The sequence below is a fragment of the Drosophila sechellia genome, chromosome 2R (genome assembly GCF_004382195.2).
Source record: "Drosophila sechellia strain sech25 chromosome 2R, ASM438219v1, whole genome shotgun sequence".
In the NCBI taxonomy this organism is placed as follows: domain Eukaryota; kingdom Metazoa; phylum Arthropoda; class Insecta; order Diptera; family Drosophilidae; genus Drosophila; species Drosophila sechellia.
In genome coordinates, this window is record NC_045950.1 from 13,157,769 (window position 1) to 13,182,267 (window position 24,499).

A 24,499-nucleotide genomic window follows, 5' to 3' on the forward strand; every position below is an offset into this window, starting at 1 on the left:
ACTTATGTATAAGCTGTAGACTAAGTGGAAAATGTAAATGTTCAAGGCATTAGTGTGTTCATAATATGATCCTCTAGAAGAGATGGGATGAAACCAAATCAAATTTATTCAATGCTCAGGCAGCACTAAAATATTTTAAGCTATCCCACATCTGTAAACCTGAAGTTTTTGTTTTGTTTTAATGTAAGTTTCTGATAACAATAGTTATAGACTACGTTACGAAGAAGAATATCCAGGATATTCCATTTGGCGTCCTGCAAGTGGAAAAAGAAAAACATTTGATTCAAGCTTTGTTTAAGAAATGGACCAATGGAATCCAAACGGATGCGTTCTTATGATTGTTAAGTCAAATTCGTCATTTTAATCAATTTTTTTTATATTCATCCAAATCGGTGATTCGAATCCATATTTATCATATATATTTATATATATTTAAGCAGTGTCTACATAATTAGTAAAACGATTACAAAATACAAATACAATGGAGTTGCTGCGTTAGGTATTGAAAAAATGTTTAAAAATAGTTTTGCTCTTGCCGCGTTGGATATTCAAATGTTTTTTTTTTATCGCTATTCTTTAAATTCGTTCAGTCTTTGTTAATCAACAACTTTGTTAAAGTGTTTATTTTTTGTTTACGTTGAGTTGCATTTTTTGCTTGCTTTTTTGTATTTTAAGCAATTGAAGATGAGAAATATGTGTAAGATAGAAATGCCAAGTTTAGTTCGTTTAATTAAAGTTTGCTCGACATAAAACCTTTGTTTTGCTTCATTTGGTTCGTATTAAAATATATATTATTTGTATTATTCTGTATAGAAGCGGTGTTAGCGCTCTTCGCAATCTGCTTGCGTTTAACAACTACATTTGGTATATATTTAAGATCCCAAAACCAATCCAGGAGGACGTCTTCATTCCGGGCTAGTGTTCATTTTCTGTGTTTTGTGAGTGGTGTCAGCTACTGAAAACAATGGCTACGTGGGGTTAATCTAAAGTTCAGCACGCCTCAAGCCGCAATCCATGCAGAACTTGGCGGTCTCGAATATGAACTTGGAGCCACATTCGTAGCAGTAATTGGACTTCTTACTTGAGCTCATGGACGAGGTGCTCATCAGTGAGTTCTCTGACGTTGTGGGTGTCATCGGTACATTGTTGTTGGTTGTGTTGTAACCTGCTGGTGTTGGGATTTTAGCCTGCTGCTGCTGATGCTGAAGCTGCTGCTGATGATGGAGCTGCTGCTGCTCCTGTTGGTAGTTGTAGTTGCAGTTCATTTGCTGCATCTGTTGCTGCTGCTGCATCTGTTGCATCTGCTGCTGCTTCTGCTGATCTTGCTGCAGTGGCTGTTGATAGTTGTAGTTGATGTTCTGCTGCTGTTTTGGATTTGTTGCAAAAGAGTGTTCGGATCCGCTACTGTACGACTCGCCTCCTTCGCCATTGTTGTTTCCACATTCTGGTGCAAAGAGACGCTGGCGAGCCTTCAGGGTGCCATAATCAGTGTGTGCCTGCGTGGAGGCATCGATCATGCAACTGGCCAGCTTGGCACTGGCCGTATGTGGACGCATCAATCCCTGGGACTGTAGTGTGCCGGCTTGGAGCTCAGAGGAGCGTTGTCGCGACAAGCTATAAGGTGAGTTGCTGCTACAAGTGGTCATAATGGAATATATATCAATACATTGCATACTGCCATTTTAAAAAAAAACCTTACCTGCCGTATGCTGAATCCGAGCTTAGCTTGGAGCTGGCTCCTCGACGTAAACCCTGCGACGAGGACACGGGATAGCCATCCAGACTACTTAACTCATCTGAATCCGCCGACGGTGACGGAGTCATTGGCGAGCTGGCCACGACCCGGTGTGTTGTATTTGAAGAAGGGAGCCCACTACTGGAGCGCTGCGGTTCCTCGCCTCTACCGCCGTTACTTCCGATAAGCTGGCGCCGCATGGAGGCACTGGCCTCCTCGCCCATAAGCCGGAACTCGCTATGCATCTGCTGGATCAGATTCTTGGCATTGTTCAGCTGCACGTTGGGCGCCAATCCGGATCCGCTCGAGGATGGGGCCAGCCGGTTGGTAGATTGGCTGGCCTGATCCCTGGGCTCGTTTCCGGCGTCCTCCGTGTCGCTGATCTTGCTAAACCTTGCGTGTTCCGGCTCGTTTCCGTTTTCAATGTGCAGGACATCGATGTGCGCCTGGGCATTGCCCACCATGTGGCGCAGTGAATCGGGCGAAATGGGTGAGCGCCCCTGAGCATTGGCCTCCGTCTCAATGCTAATAAAAATCTCTCGCTTTCTTTGATCATCGTCGGCCGGCCGTTTCTCCATCTCCTGGCGGCTCTTCTCCTCCTGGCTGCTGGAATTGGAGGCATTCGACTGCTGCCGTTGCAGTTTCTCCTCGGGCATTTTTGAATCAGACCTGTGGGCGTGATTGTCTTTAATCTTGGACTGGTGACTAAGTGGTGTAATCTGTGTGGCTGTCGTCTGTAGCGTCGAAGTCGCTTTCTGGAACGAGCGTTGTCTGCTCGTCGAGCGATTCATGAGGAATTCGCGACAGTCCTTGAACAGCGGGAATTGCTCGTCGTCATTCTCGTTCTCGAATGAGGAGAGGAACTCCTCGAAGTCAAAATCATCGAAGGTGGGCATGGCGTTGTGCACCATGGGCATGACCAGCGGCAGCGGATTGGCCAATAGCTGTTTCTGCTGTTGCTGCCAGCACTGTTCGTCGTACTCCATGGACGACCGGTTGGCCTCATCGTCTGCCGAGCAGCTTGATGAAGCATCCGCATCCTCTGGCGAGGCATCGTACAGAAACTGGTTCCGTCCCAATCGCATCTTCCGCTTCAGCAGGTTCCTGGCCTCACCGGATTGCCTCCGTTCGTGGGTGATGGTGGACTGGGAGCTACTCCTGCTCCGGCCTTGGGACAACTGCTGAGGCGTGGAGCTGGCATCCGATGATATACCACTGTTTACATGCAGATTATCAAAGGCGTTTATCAGCTTGGGATCTATGTAATCGCCTGCCACAGAGCCCGATCCTGACCCCAGACCCGTTTCCCTCCTCGTTCCAAAGATGCTTTCCAGCTTGATGGGCGTAAGGGGAGCCGGTGAGATCTTCGCCGCCTTGTTGATGGGTTCCAATCGAAGCGGAGTGGCCACCGGTGGGAAATTGACCTCTTTAACCAAACCTGGCGAAACGGGCACCGTTGTTGGAGTTAATGGTGGCAACTGTGTGGGAGTACTGTGTCCCAAGCTCTTCGCAGAGTTCTGTTTGCTCAGCGTGTTGCTCTTGTCTTTTTGCTCCTTGCTGGTCAACTGGCTGGCGGCTGCCAGCTCAGCCGCCTTGCCATTCAGCTGCTCTAGCTCGTGCTCGTACTTGAGGAACACAGCCAGGGAGTCAGTTTTGGCCACACTGCGGGCGGCCTGAGGAGAGGAGGATGCGTTGCTGGCTTCACTGGTTCCACCCACGGGCAATTTAAGCAGTTGCTTTCGGTTGGAGGCACTGGTATCCCGGCGCACGACTCTTGGGCTGTGAAAGTCATTGCCGCATGCAGCTCTTACCGGCATCTCGTCGAACTCCTCTGGTTTAAGGAAATTGGTGGAGATGGGTCCCTCATCGGACAGACCCCGCTGAATGGTGGGGCGATAGTTGGTGGCAAACAACGGCCGGCTGTTCAGCATGGGCGTACGACGTGGCCCTCTCAGCGATGAAGTACGTCGAAAATTGGAAGTCGGAGTGGTCTTTTGGGTAACCTGTACGGGCTTACCGACTGCCGTGGTCAATGAAGTGGTCATGGCGATACTGGGTGTGGCTGTGGGAGTGCTGGTTGCTGTGGGTGTCATTGTTCTAGTAACTTTGGTGGTGGTCACCTCTTCCTCTGGCGGCGGCGTGCTGGGTGAGCAAAGCTCCTCCAGCTGCCGCTTAGCCGAGAGGAAGGGATCGTATTTGTCCCCCAGGCCGCTGTTAAAAAAAGATTGCAATTGGTTAAGTAAACATTATATACGGTATGGTACGATATGATGAACCGCCCATTAGTGCTCTGTCTGGCTGTCGTCTGGGGAGGATTGGATGGATTATTTGGCTCTTATTTGGGATACAAACCTATTTGAACGACGCTTGGCATTAAGTGCCTTGAAGTACGCAATAGCACTTTCGTTATTCTCATGGGATCCACGGCGACTGACGTTGCTATTTTGTTTGGTCAAAGGCGGCAGCCTTAGTTCCCGTTCCGCCTCTGGTTGCTCCTCATTATGTTCACTGTGGCTATCTACCTGCTCAGGATTGCGGATGGGACTGGAGTTTGAACGAGCCCTCTCTATTAGTTTTGCTGCTCGAGCCATTAGGTCATCACCTTCGGGTTCCTCATCTAGATCACTGGTATAATTATCCGTTCCGTCCTCCTCCGGTTCATAGTCCTGCCTCTCATTTCCCATCTGTAGTCTCGGGAGAACTGTTTGGCCTATGGATTGGTTGATGGCCTCAAAGCTTTCCTTTAAATCGGACATTGGCAAAGCTCGTTTGGGCTCCGAGTTAGCCTGGGAAGAGCGACCTGATTTCTTCTGAGGTAGGCATACCGTGCGCATGGTTGCAGTTTCTAGCTTGATCTGAATCTCTGACCTTGGCGAATCCTCCTCGGATCCGGAGTATATCTTTGACTGATTTCTCTGCATGGGCACTAGGCTGGACTGTACGTCTTTGGAAATAGCTGAACATGACGATTGCAGGGCACGCAACTCCAGATCGGGGTTCTCCTTGGTGCGAATACGACGATGTGCCTTACGCACTAGGGTTGCTGATGAGTGGTGCTTGGAGACCAGACTACCGATTCCCTGCTCATCCATTTCCACATTGCAAATGGGCGTGCCGCCTGATGTGGAACCGCATGGAGGATGGAAGGGTTTTAGACTCGGGTTAGAAAAAAATTTTTCCTCGAATATTCGGAGTATTACTTTGTGGTTTTGTGTAGAAAATTGATGTTACTTTTGAGCGCTTCAGTCGATATTCCCCACTTCTATTCTCCCACCCATATATTTCTTTTGATACCCTCTATTTCTTCGACTCCTAATCTTATTAAAACCCAACTGAAGCCTCTTAATGCTTCGCTGATCTTTTGAATGCTTCGATGCGGCGCGCACTAATTAACGATCATGAAATGGTTCCGGGTTCTTAGATCTTAAATGCATCAGTGTTTTAGTGTTTAATTGGAGAACTGCATGCCACTTACAGTGGGCAGCTCTCGTAGGGATTGGTGAATACCAAGTCAGAAGTTCAACCCATACCTTTGCGCTTGATTAACCCATTGAGCTCGTCAAATGTCATGGTTACTTGGGGTAGGCAGATCTGCTTTTCGACCCCATCTAGTTTATCCGTTTTGGGCCCTCTCTTGCGTCGTCTAGCTGGCTGGAGAACTGGCGCCTCCACGCAATCGAGTTTGGCCAACTGGAGAGCATCTCCACCGCTGTTCCGCCTCAGCTGCTCCATGGTCTCGTCAATTTCGTTGCAGGATTCCCGCTGAGTGCGCTTGGAACGGCGCAGTGCAGATCGTTCCTTAGGTGGCGGCGGTGATGGTGGATCCTCATTGAACAGATTTACTTGGTTCTGGGTAACCGTGGAGTTTGCTTTGGCACGACTTCCTGCTCGCGAGCTGGTGACTTGAGCTTGAGTGCTGAAGATCATTTTGGGGATGAGTGAAGATCGCTGATCGAAGATCTAACTACGGTGTGTTGAGACTACACGACGGTGGCAATAATTGCTATCAAAAGGTTACTATTACGATTACGCTTTACGGGATTAATCAAGGACGACTAAGATAGAGCCAGAAGAGCATTGGGGGTTAGACTACCTATCTAAGAGAAATCTATGGATTTCGGAAACCCTCTACTTACTTATCACTGTGCATGGACGACGTCATCGAATGGGACATCAGGCTTGGCTTGGGTGTTGTCATCTCGCCCGCTTCCAGAACCTCCTCGTGGTTACCGGAGTACTTATCTCTGGCGAGGGATCTCTTGGTTCTGTCAAACATCGCGGTCAATTAAATAATTGCAACAAAATAAATTGAAACGAGAAAACAAAAACGTGTGTTAAGTAGATAGATCACAGGGTGTCAACTAAATCCAGGCTTACTTCAGATTGGGGGGCCTGTACTGCTTCCTGGCCTCCAGGCGCTCCTTGGCCTTGCTGGTCTCCTGGCTGTTGGTGGACTTCATGGTGGCCTGAATAGCCTTTTCCTTACACCATTCTACGTGGCGATCAAATGCCTTGGGATTAAAGGTACGATCGCAGTGGGGACAACGATCGCAGGCAGGTGCCTTGATCCGCTTGGCCAGCGATCGTTCGCGGACGAGGGGAGCAGCCGGAACAGCTGGAGCAGTCGAAGCAGCAGGTGCCACAGCTGGAGCCTCCGTTGCCGAGTTAGAGGAAAGTGTGGATGCTGCCTTGCGCATGGAGGCTCGGGCAGTGGAGCGCACCATCTCCGTTTGAGACTTTCGACGAACTGGCAGTGGTGAGTTCACTGGCTGGAATCGGTAGGGAACATACACACTTAGTGGTGGCAAAAATCTTTATATAGATATAGATATGGAATATTTGTCTAAGAAGCTGCGGTCAGAAACCAGAAAGATATCATTGGGTAAACACATAAATGTGATGTATCTTATTTTTAATAACACTTATTAATCTCTCAATAAAAAAACTCAAAAAAAAAATGTCTACATTTTTACAGCGATGTACTCACCTCTGGAGCAGCATTTACTGACGTGGTTTCGCGACCGGTGATCGGAGGAGATGGTATTCCGACAGTGCGTTCCGCACTGGGAAGGCCAAAGTTCTTGGGCAGCACGTACGTGGAGAGAGCCGTTCCATCGCGGCGTTGGCGCGACGAGTCGAAGATCTTGCGCTTCTTGGAGGCCTTCTCGCAGATGACGACGTGCTTGCGCAGCGCGTCCACGACGAAGGTGCGACTGCAGCAGGGACAGGGTGTCAGCTGTGTTGACTGCTCGGGCACGTACTCCGGCACCGGAAGGGAGGATCCGGAGGTCAGTGGCGGCGGGGCAGGCAAATCATCCTCCGCGCCCCGCCTGGAGTCTTCGGTCTCGGGATCCGTGGTGCTGCTTGTTGCTGTGGATGCGTCCAAAAGATGGATAGGTTAGTTGGGAATCGAATTTCGACAGGGGTTTCTGTTAGCTACGAGCACTTTAGCAATGTTTGTTAGATGAGGTGAGGGGTTCAAAAGAGGAGTGTGTCTCTGTTTAAACAAATCAACAATAGAAAGGATAGGAATAGTAAACTGTCAGTTGATTTTAAAAACTTGGAATTATCACTCAGCAGGGTGGAAAATTAAACTAGTAAATTACTACAAATATTTAACATAAATTCAGCAGTCAACACTAGATATTTTAGGTTCATGCTGCTAACAAAATGAAAATGGAATATTACCCTATAAAAATAAGCTTTAATTAACATATAAATGAAAAGGTTGTTTTAAAATTAAGTTGGTAGTGCAGTAGATCCAATATCTAGATCAAAAGGGCTTGGCTCTTACAGGGAAAGTTCGGCAATGGGAAAAGCCCAGTCACTTTCCCAGTGAAAATGGCTGGCAGCCAAGTGAAAAACACCCGCTGGCAGATTCATGGTCGATTGTTTTTTGGGCGACAAATTGTCTGTACCAGCAATAAATCCACCAAAAATGCAGAAACAATGGAGCAGTCCCAGCCCCAAATAATTTATAGCTATTATTTTGATTCGTCTTTGGCGATCAGCCTATAAATTGCTATTTATCTTCTGGCCGCAGACTGATGAAATGTGGCTCTGTCCAAATTGGGCAGCTGGTCTCAGCCAAAACTCTTTTGCTTTTGGCCTGTGGGCGGGAATTGTATCTCAAAGATCGAGTATCTGGCATCTCGCGGATGGCAGGTGCCACCGTCGTCCCACGAACCAGTACTTGATTATTTGATCAGTTTTTCTAATGTTTATTCTTTACGCTAATTTACCTTAATTTCTAAACAAACATATTAGATTCCTTAGAAATTCGAAGTGTTTAGGTAATAATATCAATTTTTACATTCTTTCTAAGAATACGTTCGACGAGAACGGGGTTTATTTGGAATCATTAAAGCTCAAAACATTATTTTCCATTGCTTTCAATTAAAGAACAACAAATGAATTGTAATCAAGGTTTTTAGGTTTTATTCTTTGTAAGACGACTGTAATAGTTTCTTATTCCGCCAACAGAGGAATAGTTCTTTAGCTGAGCTACAAAAAACTCCCTTTGCTTTGAGTGGGCATTGGGGAACAATAATTAGAAGCACCAGTGGAGGCGGCCACTAATCACAGAGACGATGGAAATCCAATTACCATGTCAGATTGTGATTACATCAATCAGCGACACGCACAAGACAAGAGCAGCAGAATTTCCGCAACATCTTGAGAGCATTATGTCTCATTTCCATTTGAATCAATGCAAAGTTGTGTGTTACGCATATTATTCATATTATTCCAACATAATCCTCGGCGCTGAGAAGTGGGTGAATTGTGCTATCTATCTAGCCGTCTGTCTTGCGCTAATGATGCTTCGAGCATGAGATATATGCACTATGTGCATCCACTTGAGATATTTAAAAATACAACCACCAGGGCCTCCACGTCCCATCAGATCTTCAGCGGATCTCGAGCGATGGAGCCGAGGGACTTTTAAATGGTCAAGAGTTTACTAGATCAAAAGTTGAAAGCCATTGAGGCGAGTGATGAATGCCACTGTAAATCTAGTCGAATATGATATTTCGGCTTGCCCAATCCCTGGCCCATCTTTCTATTTGGTTAGTCTAGTCTTAGGCATTTCCATACCACGTCTTTGCGGCAGGTTGTTGGGCAATCTCCATAAGCCACTTAAGCTGTCAGTGGGCCCATAAATGTATTTATGTGTGTGCAATATGGTAAAAGCGTAATACAAACAGTTTCCCTGTTCCCAGGCCAAGCAGCTTTCAGGTTCTTGGCTAGTCTCTGAACTTCTGACCCCGTGACACCCAAGAAGTATGGCCGTGGTAACTAAAACCGAGGACTTGGCACCTCGGAACGGGTAAGCTGGGAACCAGACGGGCTTGGTTGCACTTGGCAAAAATGTCAAAACTTAACTTTTGAATTTACTTTAAGTTGAAAAACCCCTAAACCGTAGATAAATACTTAATTCATATTAGGGGACTCAATAATATGGGAATGTGTCATAGAACTTTTGTTTATGAACTTTAACATTGCAATAATAATGATTCATTGAAAATTTATACCTTCTACAATGTTTATACGTTTTCCGTAGTCCCGAAAAACGAGATTAATTTTAGAATTCTTTAAACTAAACAACTACCCACTCATCAAGTCTTTAAGTTTCAGTTATATTGAAGAAATCCCAAAATGACATCATTTGGCTGAGATTTTACCTACAGCTTTCACCGCAGAGTAAACGTTTCATTAAGCAGAAATGAGTTGTTAATTTGTACTGGAAATTACATGATTTAATTGCTGCATTCGTAATCACAGTTTTTGTAGGATTGGCATGCAAATGATTAGTCAGGCAGTTAGTGGCCACATCGATCTTATTGACAACAATCAAGACGCGTTGCAGTTGATTGCCTGCCGCATGGTTAGTTAATGTTGCTGATGTTGCTGCTGCTGCTGTTGCAACTGTTGCTGCTGCATCCGACTCACTTGGCTTGGCATTTCCCAGCTTTTTGCTGCTGCTGCTGTTGCGTTTCATGGAAAATGTGTTGCGAACGCGCGAAAACGTTGACAGCTGTTGCTGCTGCGATTTTTGTTGCTGCTGTTGCTGCAGCTGATGCGCCTCACTAAACTGCAACGAGTTGAAAGAACCTTGCAGCGGCTGCTGTTCGAAAACGTCAATGCCGCCACTTCCATTTCCATTTTCGTGCTCATTTTCCTTTTCGTTGCCGAAACTGAGCTGTCCATTTTCACCGGCCAGCAGATCGGTTAATTGCTGGTACTCCTCGTAAGCAATGCGACTGTGTCGCTTGTTGATTTTGGACAAGGGCTGCGGCTTCTGCGACTTGGACTTGAAGATCTTCTGCCACATTTTCTTGCTCATATTGAGGCGGTATTTATTCACTCATGTGTAAACAAAGCTACTTTCGAACGCATTTCGAGCGAACTTCACGCGCCGGCTTCTCGTGCTCAACTAAACGGCAGCAGCAACATCGACAACACAAAGCTCGCGCAGCAACATGTTGCTCGGCATTATAAATAGTTGCACTCCAGTTTTGGTCCGAGTGTGGGTGTTGTTGTTTGTGCTTGCGCTTGTGTTGTGTGGGGCTGGTGCTATTAACAAAGGCCACGATTCTTTTCCGACTCCCTCGCTCTCGCCGGGATTTAAGTTGTCTACTGGCGGCTGGTCTCTGCTGTCTTTACGGCTGATTTATTTAAAGCCGCCACCGCCGGCGACGTCAAATGTTGCTGAACCCTCGACTACTTGGGCATTATTCACTCTCTGCCAGAATGGCTGCCAATTTCCCAGTGCCAGCAATTCCAGTTCCAAATTGAAATCTCACCCGCCACGGCCGATCAGTCAATCAGTTAAGCGACTTCAAAGAGAGCCCATTTCCTGGGTAATAGGAATCGGTACCACGACTGGGTGTTGCCCCCACACATGTGCAATTATGTCCACTTTTGGGGCATGAAACACATCCACTTACTGCCACTGCTGATGTTGCATAAGTGTGCCAAAAAAGGTGGCCGCCGTTGGAGTTGCAACTGACAAAAAGCACCACCAGCAACATTTGGCGACCCCAGCAACATGCGGTGTTGCAGCCGCTACACATAAATAAGCAGCTGGCCGCAGAGTTGGAGACACTTTCGGTGGACTTTATATAAATCAGGGGCATCACAGCTGGGCAAATCGGTTCGTGGAAATGCACTGGGAGTCTGGGATGTTCTAAATCATGGAATAAGTTCTTAAATTTCGGCGTAACACATTTTAAAAGGCTAATAGTTCAAGACCAAGTATGCTGTTGAATCATAGAGCTTTCTTCTATAGGATATGCGATTTTTTATTATTTTTTATAATTTTATATTATTATTTATAAAAGTTATCCTAATTATTTAGAACTATAACTTTATATAACTTTAGAACTTTATGTAAGAACTTTACCTAGAACTTTATGTAAGGTAAACTTTTTTAAGATATCAATAGTATCTTGACCAAAAAATGGCTTTTTTTCGTTTAGTGTAATTTATTTTTTTTTTTTTTTTTTGGATATATTAATTTAAAACTGTCCTTCGCGGACAATCATTAAATTTGATGACTAAACTTAACGGTAGAGAATTAATTGATTACATAAATTGTTGCGAAACTATACAATAACTGTCGATATTGTATGTATGATGTATATAATAATGTATGTATATAATTTAATTTAATTTGCGTGTCTAATCCCAGAGAGGTCCAAAGGGTGTGATCGGTGCAGCCTCCTGGTGCGTTGACTGGTGTCCAGCAGGTCTTGTGCCAGGTTGTTTGGGTGGTCTTGAAGCCTCTGCATGTACTGCCTGCTGCTTTTCTTAATCTCATCCTTCACCCAGGGGAAGCTGAGGACCTCGTGTATAGTGGCATTATCGTGGAAAGGGTGAGCGTTTGTGACTGTGCGGAGCGTTTTGTTTTCGAATGTCTGGATAATGTTGATGTTACTTTTCGATGCAGTGCCCCACAGTTGAATGCCATACGTCCAGATTGGCCTTATGATCGCTTTGTAGATAAGGAGCTTAGTGGAAGTCGGTAGCTTAGATTGTCTGCCCATCAGCCAGTAGAATTCACGGACTCGGTTCTCCGCCTGTTTCCGCTTCTTTAGCAGGTGTGGTCTCCATGTAAGTCTCCTGTCCAGTGTAAAGCCAAGATAATTTGGATTGGCTACCTCTGGGATTGGGAACCCGTTGAAACTGACTGGTGGGCAAGTGCCGCGTCTAGTTGCGAAGGTGGTAGCGGTTGACTTGTCGCTGTTTACCGATATATTCCATCTCGTGTGCCACGTGTTCAGTAGATCTAGTTGCTCCTGCATAGTCTGGGAGGCCTCTGCTGGGGTATCTGCTGTTGTTAGGAACGCAGTATCATCGGCGTAAGTGGCTGCCATAATGTACTGGCTCGGTATCACCGGCAGGTCAGCCGAATACGCGTTGTAGAGGAGCGGACCGAGAACGCTTCCTTGGGGAACTCCTGCACGGGCTTCTTTGACGTCTGAGCGCGCTTCTCCACACCTGACGGCGAATCTTCTGCCCTCCAGGAACGATTTTAAGAACTTGAAATATGGCTGGGGCAGGCCGTTTTTGAGCTTTAGGAGGAGACCGGGGTGCCAAACACGATCAAAGGCTTGCTTAATGTCCAGCATTACTGCTAGGCAGTATTTCTTATTCTCAAAGGCGTCCAGGATATATTGCGCTACTCGGTGGCCTTGCTCTGGTGTCCCGTGGCGGCGCCTAAAGCCAAACTGGTGATCAGGGATCAGACCAGCCTCCTCAATCACCGGCAATACTCTGGTCAAAAATACTCTTTCGAGTATCTTGGAGAGTACTGGTAGTAGGCTGATCGGGCGGTAGGAGGCGGGATTGGCTTCGTGTTTACCAGGCTTCAGGATCATAACTACTTCGGCGCGTTTCCATGATGAAGGGAAGTGCCCCAATTGCAAGCACTTATTTATTATGGTCGTGATTAGTGACTTGCTAATAGGGGGGAGGAGCTTTAAAGCAATGGCATTGATGGCATCATCGCCTGGAGCCTTGTGGTTACCCATTGCCGCTATTAAATTGCTGATTTCCTCTTCCGTGGCCTGGGGTATCGACTCGGAGTCAAAGAGAGGTTCTGACAGGAGCCTGGCTGTTTCGGCTGCTTCATTTGGGGAACATCGATTGGCTGGTGTGAAGACTTCCTCCAAGTGCTCGGCGAATGCGTTGGCTCTTTCGGTCTCAGTTCTGCACCATGAGTTGTCTTGTCTTCTGATGGGCGGGATCCTCTTCAGTGGCCTCTTGATGCGCTTGGTAACATTCCACAGGTTGTGGTGGGGATCACCCGGCGCGAGATTACCAACAAAGCTGTCGAGGGCCTCCTTCCTTAGCCTGACCAGAGTTTCCTTCAGCTCCTTGGTGGCTCTGTTGAGAGCTGTTTTGTCTCTAGGGTTCCTGGAGAGGAACCAAACCCGTCGGAGACGCCTTTTCTCTGACTTGAGCTCATTAACCCGATGATTCCAAAAGTGGACGTCTCTACTTCTGTCCCTCGTTTGGTTAGAGAACCTTGGAGCAGCATAAGTTGCTGCCTCCTGAATTTGCGAGGTGAGGTTCACAACGGCCGCATCTATAAGTTCAGGGGTATCCAATGGTGGATTAGTGACTGTCGAGTTGTTCAGCCAGTGGTGGTATTTGCTGATGTCGGACGTTTTGAAGATTAACTTTTTACCCGCGGATCTCAACATGGCTGAGGCGTAGACCGAAACGGCAATGGCACTATGGTCCGAGAGAAGGTCTTCCACCTCCCTTGTCTGGATTCTTGCCGGGTCCAGGCCGCCAGAGATCGCAAAGTCCAAGATGTCTGGAGTTTTTGCAGGGTCAGTGGGCCAGTATGTTGGCGTCCCAGTTCCGTGGCAATTGAGGTTGCGGGAGAGAACCTGCCTGCATAGCGCGCGTCCTTTTGGATTGCATACTCTGGAACCCCACCAAGTGTGCTTGGCGTTAAAGTCACCTCCTATGACGAATTTGGGGCCGAGGCTGTCCAAAAGCGAAGAGAAGCAATCGTCCGTGGCTCTAAATCTGGGTGGGCAGTAGGCAGCAGCTAAGGTAATGTCTCCGTGGGTGGTGCTTACCGTGTGTAATTTATGCAAAGCTATGTTTGGCTGATCTTGAAATCATATAGTCTCTGACACTCGTTTGCAGTGCATTCCATATTCGATTTTCGCCTACATTCAGTTCACCATATTCGTATCTCCTTTCCATCTCTTTTTGCTGTTTCTGTTTTTAATTGAAATGCGAATGCACTTTTGAGCATCGCTCTGCTCGGGCCAAACGATCCCCATTTGTTGATGCTATAAATCTGGGTATATATATACGTTGAATATATATGTTGCAGCATCCGCTGACGTCACTAGGCTGCGGAACTCTCTTACGCAAGTTGCCTTGACATAAGACCAAAAGTTCGGTTTTGCACGTGCCAAAAACCAGGCTGAATTATTAGTACAATTCATGAACTTGAGGTTCTAGCCATTCAAAAGGATATTTATATTTATATCCGGTTTATCGAACCAACAACTTCCGTTTCGCAGGACTTTGGGTGGGGAGGAAGTGGGTGGGCATGGGTGTTTTTCGAGTGGCGTAGGCGGCATCGTTTGTGGTCGCCCACGCGTCGCGACTTTGAGTTTTGGATAATCTCTTATAATTGTCACGCTTCGAGAGCGCCAACGAAAATAGAAGATCTGTTGCAGTTGCATATGGTCGCTTTATTTTTGTGGAGTGGGGGATCTGTTGCACATATATATATCTCGCTCTGGCAATTTTCACGGTGCAGCCGCATGCCCTCAGGAAATCGGTTTTAAAAAGGGGCGCGTGCTTATAAATAGTCAAAGTTCTAGAATCTAGATGATGTGCGGATGGCGTTTTGGGGGCAAGGCGGCGACACGACCAAAGAACTATATTTTTATAGTGAACTTAAAAATTTATTTTTCCCATGCACTGTTACAAAAAGAATGTGGAATAAAATCGATTTCAGTAATATGTTGAGGTTGCCTTCGTCACTAGTTTTTACAACGATTAGAGGTGACTTTGTTTGATAGCTTTTACTGTGCTTTCAACTTAAGGAAAGAAATCATTAACTTGATTTTAATAGCTAATTTAAGTCACTCGTTGGACCAACTTCAGATGAATTTTTTTACTCAACAGAAATCTGCGCCCAAGATCTATAAATATTGTGCTAGTGTATTAGAGATAGATAGACTTGGCGACATTTCGTTGGCCCCTGAATCTTCACCTGCGCTCTCTTTCCAACCCAGCTATACTCCTTCTCCCTCCGACAGACAAAGAACACACTTCACATATCAACAACATAGGGCCGTCGTATTTTTCACTAATTAAGTTCTATTTCTTCCAGTCGTCATTTGCCCATGGGTCCCCCAATCGCCCCTTCGATCTTCTAATGAAACCATTTCAGTTCATTGGCGCTGAATGTTTTCTTGTTTTTGGTTTTTCTTTTTTTTTATTTTGAGTTTTTTCCCATCGCAGGCATTTTGCAGATTGCACAATTTTCCCTGTGTTTTCAGTTTTCCTTTGTATATTTTTGTTTCTGTCTTCGGTTCTGTTTGTAACTTGGTGAGTTCGATGTTGTTGCAACCAAATGAAGTTGATTTGTTTGTTGTTGGCAGTGCTGATTGGCTTTTGGAAAGTGTGAAATACTTTTGTGTTTGTATCCAATACGATTTTGTGTGTTTTCAGCTTTTCCATCATTTGTTTTTTGCATTTCTTTTTTGGAGTGTGAGAAGAATTGGGCCGCTAATTGAGGTAGGTAATTTCCAATTGGATTTGGAACACCTTCGATCGATAGGTGAAGCCAAACGATTAGCAATTCAATTTGTGAGGCGCTTAGTCTTTCAATTCAATTCAGTAAATAAAATTGAAATTTGAAAGGGACTAAGTGTTTTAGTGATTTGGTAGGCGATTAAAATTAATTGTGTTATAATCAATTTAAAAATTATTTAGGTAAAGCTCTATTTTATATAATATATTAGCTATTTATTTATTATATTATATATTAATCAACTGCGCTAGCCAATCCAAAACGTAATAAGCAAAATATAAAAAAGTAGTAGCTAACTTTCAGCACAGCAACACTGCTTACTACTCTTTTTCAAAGCTTTTTCAAGCTTTTTGGATTTGGATTTGCGGCTGTTAGCATTTTTCAAATTTGTTTCTGTGTTGCAAATAATTGTGGCCATATGTTTGTGTCCACTTCAAACATTTAATTGAAAAGCCGCAATTCATCAATGACCAATTTATTCAATGGCACAACTCATCCCTTACAGATAAGTGACTTGCAAGAGATTTTGAAAAACAGGTTTTTGCAAAGCACAATTAACACCTTTATATGAAATGCCAATACGAAAACTGGTTGGGATTTTGACTTTGGAACTGATTCTATGTTCGCTTCATGGGACTGGTAAGCCGCTTGTGCTGGTGCCGCCAAAAGTGGTTCAATGTCAAGGAAATTCAGCGGATTAGCAGAGAGAGGGCAGTATTTTCGAGTGGGCCGAGGGAAGTGGGTCAACTGCCTGTCGTTTAGGCCATATACATATATACTTATATATGTGTGTATATAGGAACAGGCCATTACTGTCAGTTGGTAGGGTGACAATGGAATAGTTTTTCGTACTTATTTATTAGCATTATCGGAAACTTGTTAAAACTGGCACGCAAATCTGCCGGCCAGACGTGACTGACATGGCTAAAACCGACTAGAAATCGGTCGCAAAGCCCGATTTCTGTCAGGCAGTTGGCATATTTATCTGCCATATAAATATGGGCTATAACCTGAGTGAAGCTTTTTGCTTCTGTCAATCTTTAATTGAATTATTCTCGATTGCTGCGCAAAACAAACATTTTGGTGTCCAACTTGGGTTGAATTTCTTGTTTTGGGTTGGTCTTTAATTTAATTAAAACTCATGTGATTCTTTTTGTGTATTTCTTTCATTTTTTGAGTCTTTGGCTGCTTACTGCAAATGGAAATTGACATAGATATGTCATTTGGCGTTGTTGTCAATTGCTTGGCTTCTGTTTGTTGTGTTTAATTTCGATTTTAAAATGCCTTCCACGTTTTCAGTGTTTGATTTGGTTGAGAGCTTTTTGTGCGTTTTGATCATTTTTGCAATATCAAACATACTATATAGTATTTGCAATAATAATAACTGATGTCATCTCGGCCTCTTTGGATGATAGAAAACTGGGGTTTTGTTATATTCAAGCGGCTTCTTTCATTGAAAGGAGCTTTTTTTGATGGGTTTTTCACATCCGTCCTCCTAATGCTTGGTTTTTTTTATTACATGTGTATATTTTATATTTCCACATTAATATTTTGAGTCTTTTGTATATCCGCCGGAAAAATCCCTTAAAATCTTTGACAAATACACACTTTTATGAACCTAACAAAAATGTTAATAACCCCTGTTCTTTGCTTTTCCATTGGAATACCATGCTTAGTTGGTCATAAAAAGTGACTTCATGCTTTATTGAGTTCATTATAAATTCAAATCGGCGCCCTCTCCTCTTGGTTATTGGCTTTAAGTGGTTTCCTAAACACTTCCTCTAACACAGCCGGAGTTTGAGTTTCTTTGCCTGGGGCTGCATGCCAAGTGCTTTTTTTGGAGATTTTTATATTGTGCGCCTGCGCGGAAGTGGCATGAGTATTTGAGTATTTTGAATTAGCCGCACATTGTTTGCATTCACATTGTATGCATTTTTCCCAAATGCACTGGAAAAACCTTACCTAATTACTATAAAATATATATTTGTTTAAATAGATAGTGAGGAATACTAATTTACTATCGGTTGGAAAGTGAAATAGATTTCCACCGACTCTTTAGGAACTCAAGCCAGATATCTTTTATATAACATAATTTCTTTCAGTGCAATGATAGCTTATGGTTTTTTGTGTGGGAAATCGATTGACAAGCTCCATACGCTGGGCTTACAGTTGTAATTGGCCAAAGTACTTACCAAAATCGAAGTGGTACATGGTGGGCATTTCGCGGGGTGTGGTGGTTCGCGTTATGGAGCTATGGTGGTGGAGCAGCGGAGTGGGCGGCGGGGTGGCGATGAAAATCGGCTCCAGGGCCCTCCTGCTCTGCTCCGAGGTGGCCATCCTCCGCAATTTATGCAACTAACTTGCTTTTAATTTGGCTATATCTTCCGCTTGCAGTTGGGCAAGTTTGTGGGGAGAAAAACGGGAACGCGTCTTTAGTCGCGGGCGTTTATAAGCGCGCCAAACTCTCGTTTGCTCCACATGCAAGTTGAAGTGTTTTCTTAGCTTTTCCCGTTTTGTTCGTGTTTTGCTGGTGCTTTACTTAATATTCATTAATGATTAATTAATCATATTTCGTTTTCACTGCACTTTCAAAAAATCATACGAAAAGGCTTTGGAAACACTTTTGCCTAATGTATCTTTTGTTGTTTTCACAATATCTTTTTTTTCATGCACGCTATTTTTTTTAGGTTTTTTTTTCTTATTTTTGGTTTTTGCGTTTTTATTGTATGATTGGTTCACATTTGAAATTCGCTTTGTTGGTCGCAGGTTTCCACCAAAATCCTATGGAAATGAATGCGCTGGATGGCATATAATTTTGGGTCTGCAATTGCTGTTGGTTGTATCCGAGAGTTGCGATCGGAGTTCGGCGCTGGGTTTCCCCGTCTACCCCTTTTCAAAGTTCGTTGTCGTCTGTTTTTACGAATATCTGCAAAAGGTCAGAGCGTGAGATATGAATTTAAAGTAAGTGAGTTTTAGCAGATACATAGATATTTCATTATAAGTCAACAGGTCTTAGTATTAGCAGTATGTATTTCTGAATTTCAAATTTCTGATCTTAGCTTTAAAATATTATTTACATAATAGGTAAGAAGTTTGTTCTTCTTTTGTTTAGTAGACCAGTTTTGTAAACTGTTTTTATATTTTTTCCTGTTTTGTGGAAATAAGCTGCCATAAAAAACCAACTCAAATCGTTACTAGTTCTTCTCGAAATGTGACGTTCAAACAAAATTCGAAATACCACACAAACATTCACTAAGCGCTAAGCGCACATTAGCTAATTTGCAAATATACACAGCGAAACACAGTGAACTGCAGGAGCGTGTATCTAATGGATACGCAAAGCAGAGAATATGATGAAATCAGCTAAACTTAGATTGCGAATTCACGAACAGCTTTTTCGCTTTTGGGGCTTGGCTCACGCAATCGCCGAAGAAAGGGGGGAAACGGAGCGGGAGAAAGGGTGATTGAATAGTTTTTCCTAATAGGCCACTTAATTACCGTTAACTTTTCGTTTCAGCCACAAAAATTCGCTTTCGACGGGAGATATCCCGGCGTGTTGCGCAGTTGAAACGAGACTGAAAATCTACAAAAAAAAACCGCGAGAACCAACATTTTTCTCAGCCTCTCTTAATTGCGAAATGAAAGTGAGCATTAAAAGCAATTGAAGATCTTTTGTGTGCGAGCATATCTCCCACAAGTTGGGCAAACTTTGAGATACAAAAGAATATCGCACACTAAAAGTGTTGGGAGAGAAACTTTTTATTCGGGTTCATTTGGTACATCAATTACAATCTAAACCCAATGATACAAATAAAATGGTATTGTGGAAATAATGTAAGATTTGCAACCCGTGCTCATTAGTACTATTAGAACTGCCCAAGGCCAAACACATTATAGTACCCAACTCATTAGCAATCAAATAGTGATTAAACTAAGCTGCCAATCCAACCCACACTTTTCCAGCCAAACAAAATTAAGCAGACGCGAAGATGTCTTTCTATATCCGCAGATAAACTAATCTAATGACACGCTTGTCGATATCTATGTTAGGCGACAACTAAATCTATAAATCTTAATAGACGTCGACAGACGCTATGTGTGCTATATAGAACAAGTTTGTTGTTGGATAATTGCTCGCTCACTTGAAGCGATAAACTCGTTTGGATATTTACATGTTCCCGAGTTAATTTATGCCCAGCCACTACAAGCGAACCCCAACCAATTTACCAGTTTCTATGCGTAGATAAGGCCTCAAAATTTATGTAAGATTATTGTGCATAATTCGAGTTGAAAGGTTTGCCGCGCCCTCACCCCCCTTTCGATATATAGTCTTATGCATATGAAGTGACTCGGAACAGTCATATCGACCATATTGGGATAGGGCTGCTGAGCTGCTGGAGGACGTGCTCTGAATCCATCCGGAAAATCAAGTGAGTAATGCCATTCGAGATTTCAGTTATTGGGGTTCCGTGCTCATACATGGGTTAAGAGTGCCTTTGAGCAACATTAAGATATAAGTGAATTAAAAGGAAAAAATAACCAAAAACCGCAGTCGTGCTGTGACTCTTTCAAACTGGTTTCCATATAAAGCTAATTTATTTATTTATTATTATCCCAGCCACATTATCATCTTCATCATCATCTTTTACGCCACCCACTCATGTCATTCCAAGACGTTGACGAACTTTATCTTGATCTTACTTCATATATATTGTATAAATATATCAAAAATGCAGCTCCCACGCTTTAACATTTCAAGCCTAAAGCTCACACACTCAAATTTAAATGATGACAAAGTGATGGGAGTATCTTGAATCGGGTTTCGGAATAATCACAACTTGCGAAATTAGCACACTTGTGCTGCCGAAATGGTTTAGAAACTAGAATGGGAGCATTGAACCAGCGGGGCCTGTAAACAAATGTTCCGTCTTGGGTTTCCACCTCGGAATTTGTCCAAAGCCGTGACAGCTGTCGCAAGCCGCCTCCGAGTCTAAAAGTTCCCCAAGTCTGGGGCCTAACAAGTGCAGCATTGTCGTTCCATTTGGACAGGCTCACCTTCAAAGTGGCTGCGACAAACGCACTCTTCTATATACATACTAGTATATATATACTACAAGTAAACTGCATTCTGCATCACTTTCGATTAGGCACAGTAACAGATGCAAGGCACCAGAGTGAGTGACGGTCGCTTGGGATGCCGGAGGTGTCGGTTTACACAGATCTCTTGGGTCTGGAGTGGGGGTTACTCCTTATCGAACATGTGTGCTCAGCCGAGTTTCAGTTTCTGTTTACCGTCGCACTCAGCTTTATCAGTTATTTGTTGTTAAGTGGTATTGCAAAAGAGTCAACAATTGCTGATCCTTCTGTTTAAAAGATACACATTATGCCTTTTATTTATAAGATATATAAAGATATATTTGACTAAGATATTAATCAGAAAGGTGGAAAACTTGTGAGTGAGTTTACTGCGTTATTTGTTGTTCAAATTAAGAGTGATTTATCACCACTCACTTGAAGTGCCACTATGGCTAATTGTGTATTTCTCCCCTGTTTTTACTATAATGTAGAGTAGCTATATCTATTTGCATAGCTTTGGCATTAGATTCATTGGCTAATTGAGTTAATCGATCGACATGAGCATTTGCCTTTCAGCGGAATCAATTAAAGTTGTTTTTTCCCCTCTGCAGCTGCATTGTCTAGCAATTTGTCAGCATTTTAACAACTTGACTTATTGATTGTAGCTGGGGAAATGTGAAACCTGCGAGTGCCACCCTTAAAAACCGCACTATTAGCATGGAGGTTCCACTCAAATTACCAGAAAGCGATTAACCACAGATTATAAACGTTTTCATAATTAATGCAGCCGCTTTTTGGCCAATTTGAAAGCTTTCGCTGGGCGAGAAGAAAGCCATAAACTGTAGTCACAGTCGGTTTGCTCGGACTTTTGCTTCGTTAGCCGCGCTGATGTCATTGATGGCAATCATCTGAGCTTGGTGAGTCCGCTTAGAAGTCGTCAACACGTCACTCCAGTCTGCGTTCTAGTGTCTCTGGGGATCGCGCGAAGGTTAGCCAGAATCTCGAAACAAAACGAGGCACATTTCCAGAGGCGTGTTCGGATCTCAATTTCAAATTAGAACCCAGTACGAACGAGGCACTTTGTCAATAATACTCGCATGTAAAGTACTCGAGTTTGATGTTAATTGCGATGTACTCACACACCATCAGATAGAGATACACAGATGTATCTGCTGTTTATGCAAATCTTTTGCCATCGCCAAAAGCGGTGGAAAAGCATTTGCTGCTGCCTCTTGTGATTGCCGTTTATTGGACTTTTTGGAGCGTTGCAAGTATGCATATGCAGCTTACCGACTGTGAAATACTCCTAGATTGGCGTTTTTTTAGCTTTGCCCGAAAAATAAAAATATGGAAATAAATAGGGGGATTGTGGAAGTGAAGGGAACGTTAATTATTTAATTTCAGGCTCGTATATTCCGTTTGTTAATAAACTTGGGCAGATTGATTGCGGACTCTAGATAGATGAACTTCAAAAATCTATACCCTATTTATGCATATGTTTTGTAGTGCTAATATATTGTATATTTAACTATAATTAAAACATATAACGAACTCATTTGTTCTATGTATAACCTTATATCTCATTAAAAGCTTTCGAATGTGCGACTTGTACTTTGTTGATCTTTTAGCATAAGCTATTCATGAGATATTTACTTGCAAAGTCAACACTTTAGGGTTTTGGCTCCAAACTGCGTCGCGAAATTCCGAACGATAATTAACAGCCAACTTAACGAGCTCCAAACAAATGGTAAACAGTGGACTGGGCGTCCGCCTCCACAGTGAAGGCTCCTAGCACTGCCCCCATTAATCAGTTACTTGGCCTCGATCTGCAATTAGCACAAATGAAATGGGCAACCAGGAGCCATGAAAATGGGAAATTCCAGGGTTTCCTACGCTCGTTTCGGCTTTATCGATTAAACACCGAAAGGAGCAGCGAAAGTTCTGGGAAAACATGGGCTATAAATGGTGTAATGACGCCAGACACTAAAGCCGCGCCCAGCTGGCCACTCGCCGGAATAAATGTCCCTGGTGGACAGGGGGTTGCCCGGGTGGCCCGACTTGGCATTGCCATTATTGTTGTTGGGTGGCAAACAACTCCGGCCGGAGTGGTGGATGTGATGGTGGACTTGTTGTGACCGGCTGGCGGCTTGCGGGTTGCCATGGCAAGAAATGCACATGCGAGTAGCTACAAACTTTTAGATCTGACCGGGCATGGGGATGGATACTCGTGTGTGTGATTGCCCCATTGCATGCCAACTTTTGACCAAACAAAGAAACCCATCAAAACTGCGGACAAATCAAAAGTTATTGCGCGAAATTGGAGCAAGAGTGCCATACAACCTAGAGATATGTACATATTTGTATGTGCGCGGTCATATCTTATCTGCTAGATAAAATACATAATACTGGGCGAAAAATCGGAAAAACGTATGAGAACCTTATCTTCTCGTTGGAATGCGGGGGTTTGGCATATCAAGATGTAAACATAATATGAGCCTTGGATATGCCATGGGAACTCAAGGAGATTTCGATTCGAGTGCTTCATAAATTTGTGGATATTCTGCGCATTCATTTAATAACTAGATTTCAATATTTACTTAGCTCCGATACGATAAGTTAAAGCAAGATTAAGATAAGTGTGTCTAGAAAATATATTCAAGTATATTTACATAGTGAGTCAGGAAGCAATAGGTTAGATGGTGAGTTGTAATTACCTAATTAAATTAACATTTTATAGTACCCATGTTTTCAACTGCATACAATAGATATTGTAACACTATTACGTGAAATACACCTCATCTTCCAATCAACGGAATAAACTATATCTTTCCCATCTTTGTTATGGCAGGTATTACGATCCTCGCTCGAGAACCAGTTAATTGTTTAAACAATGTTTGGTTTACTTTCCTATAGACGCCTATTTCCTCTGCTATGTATTCGAGTTCGTATGTTTACCTTATCGATACTGAATGAACAATTCATGATGATGATGATGTGGTTGCTGGTGACTTAATAATTGGCTATTAATATGGCATTTAACTTATCGCCGCCAAATCAACAACAGATTCCACGGGGAATTGAGTTACTGTTTCACCTGTAGTCCGCTTGCTTGGAAATTACCTTGAAGTGCACTCCTTTCCTATCGAGTGGCTAAGTAATTGAAATTCCGCAATGTGCACTCAATGAAAACCGCTTAGACAGCTGAACGATGGGCTAATTCACTTCATATCATATCATAACACAATAGCACATACATACGCGAGGGTTAAAACGGAAACTATACACAGCTATAACCAACTTGGGCGCCACCTTACTCCAATAAGAACTCCTTAGATCGGCCTTATAGAGTGTGCATTTCGAAATGTGTGATTTATGCAACTATTTTGTGGAAATCAGGTTTGCTTCCCAATATTTTTATATATTTTTTTCTTCGTTTTGTTTTAACAAGGAAGGTGGATAAGTTGTCACACCCGCGACGAAGGCGGCAGCGATTTGAACGTCTCGGCGGTTCGACGAGCGCGTAGCGAATGAACATATCTCACACAGTGGAACCGCTCCACCTTCGCTCAGCGCTGCGTCGGCGGCGACTGCGCAGTCGGCGGGCAGCAGCGGCAGTGGGGAAAAAAGTGAATTTAATTCATGCATACTTTTTTGGCTGCCCGGCTTTTTGGAGTTGTTAGTTCACCCGGATTTCTGGTGGACAGGGGCAGGAAGACCGGAGTTGCGTGGGCGCGTTAGGTGTTAGGATGACAGGTTCGGAAATTGATGCCACCAATCAATCGTCACCTTTGTGCGACACTTGTTGCTTCGCTTTGGCTATTTTATATTTATTTTTTTTTTTGTTAAAATGTGCGCTTGCCTTTGGAAATAAATGTTTCCGCCATAGAAATGTA

The 24,499-nt window shown here is 43.7% G+C and overlaps 1 protein-coding gene across 7 annotated transcripts; it reads right to left on the reverse strand.

Moving 5' to 3' along the window:
* Nucleotides 1-57: 57 nt before the first annotated feature.
* LOC6609547 lies at nt 58-24,121 on the reverse strand. Of its 7 annotated transcripts, XM_032715598.1 has the most exons (9): nt 23,727-24,121; nt 17,723-18,456; nt 6,723-7,105; nt 6,113-6,504; nt 5,872-6,000; nt 5,266-5,651; nt 4,088-4,853; nt 1,700-2,404; nt 356-1,632 (listed from the first exon to the last, which is right to left on the reverse strand). In XM_032715598.1, the coding sequence occupies exons 2-9, from the start codon at nt 17,865-17,867 to the stop codon at nt 984-986; spliced, it is 3,555 nt and encodes a 1,184-aa protein (XP_032571489.1). In that variant the 5' UTR covers nt 17,868-18,456; nt 23,727-24,121; the 3' UTR covers nt 356-983. The 7 variants fall into 7 exon arrangements, with proteins under 7 accessions (XP_032571485.1, XP_032571489.1, XP_032571488.1 ...); XM_032715597.1 differs by lacking the exons at nt 17,723-18,456; nt 23,727-24,121 and adding an exon at nt 9,686-10,179; XM_002034194.2 differs by lacking the exons at nt 17,723-18,456; nt 23,727-24,121 and adding an exon at nt 9,686-10,179 and having other exon boundaries at nt 1,700-3,946.
* Between the last annotated feature and the right edge of the window lie 378 nt (nt 24,122-24,499).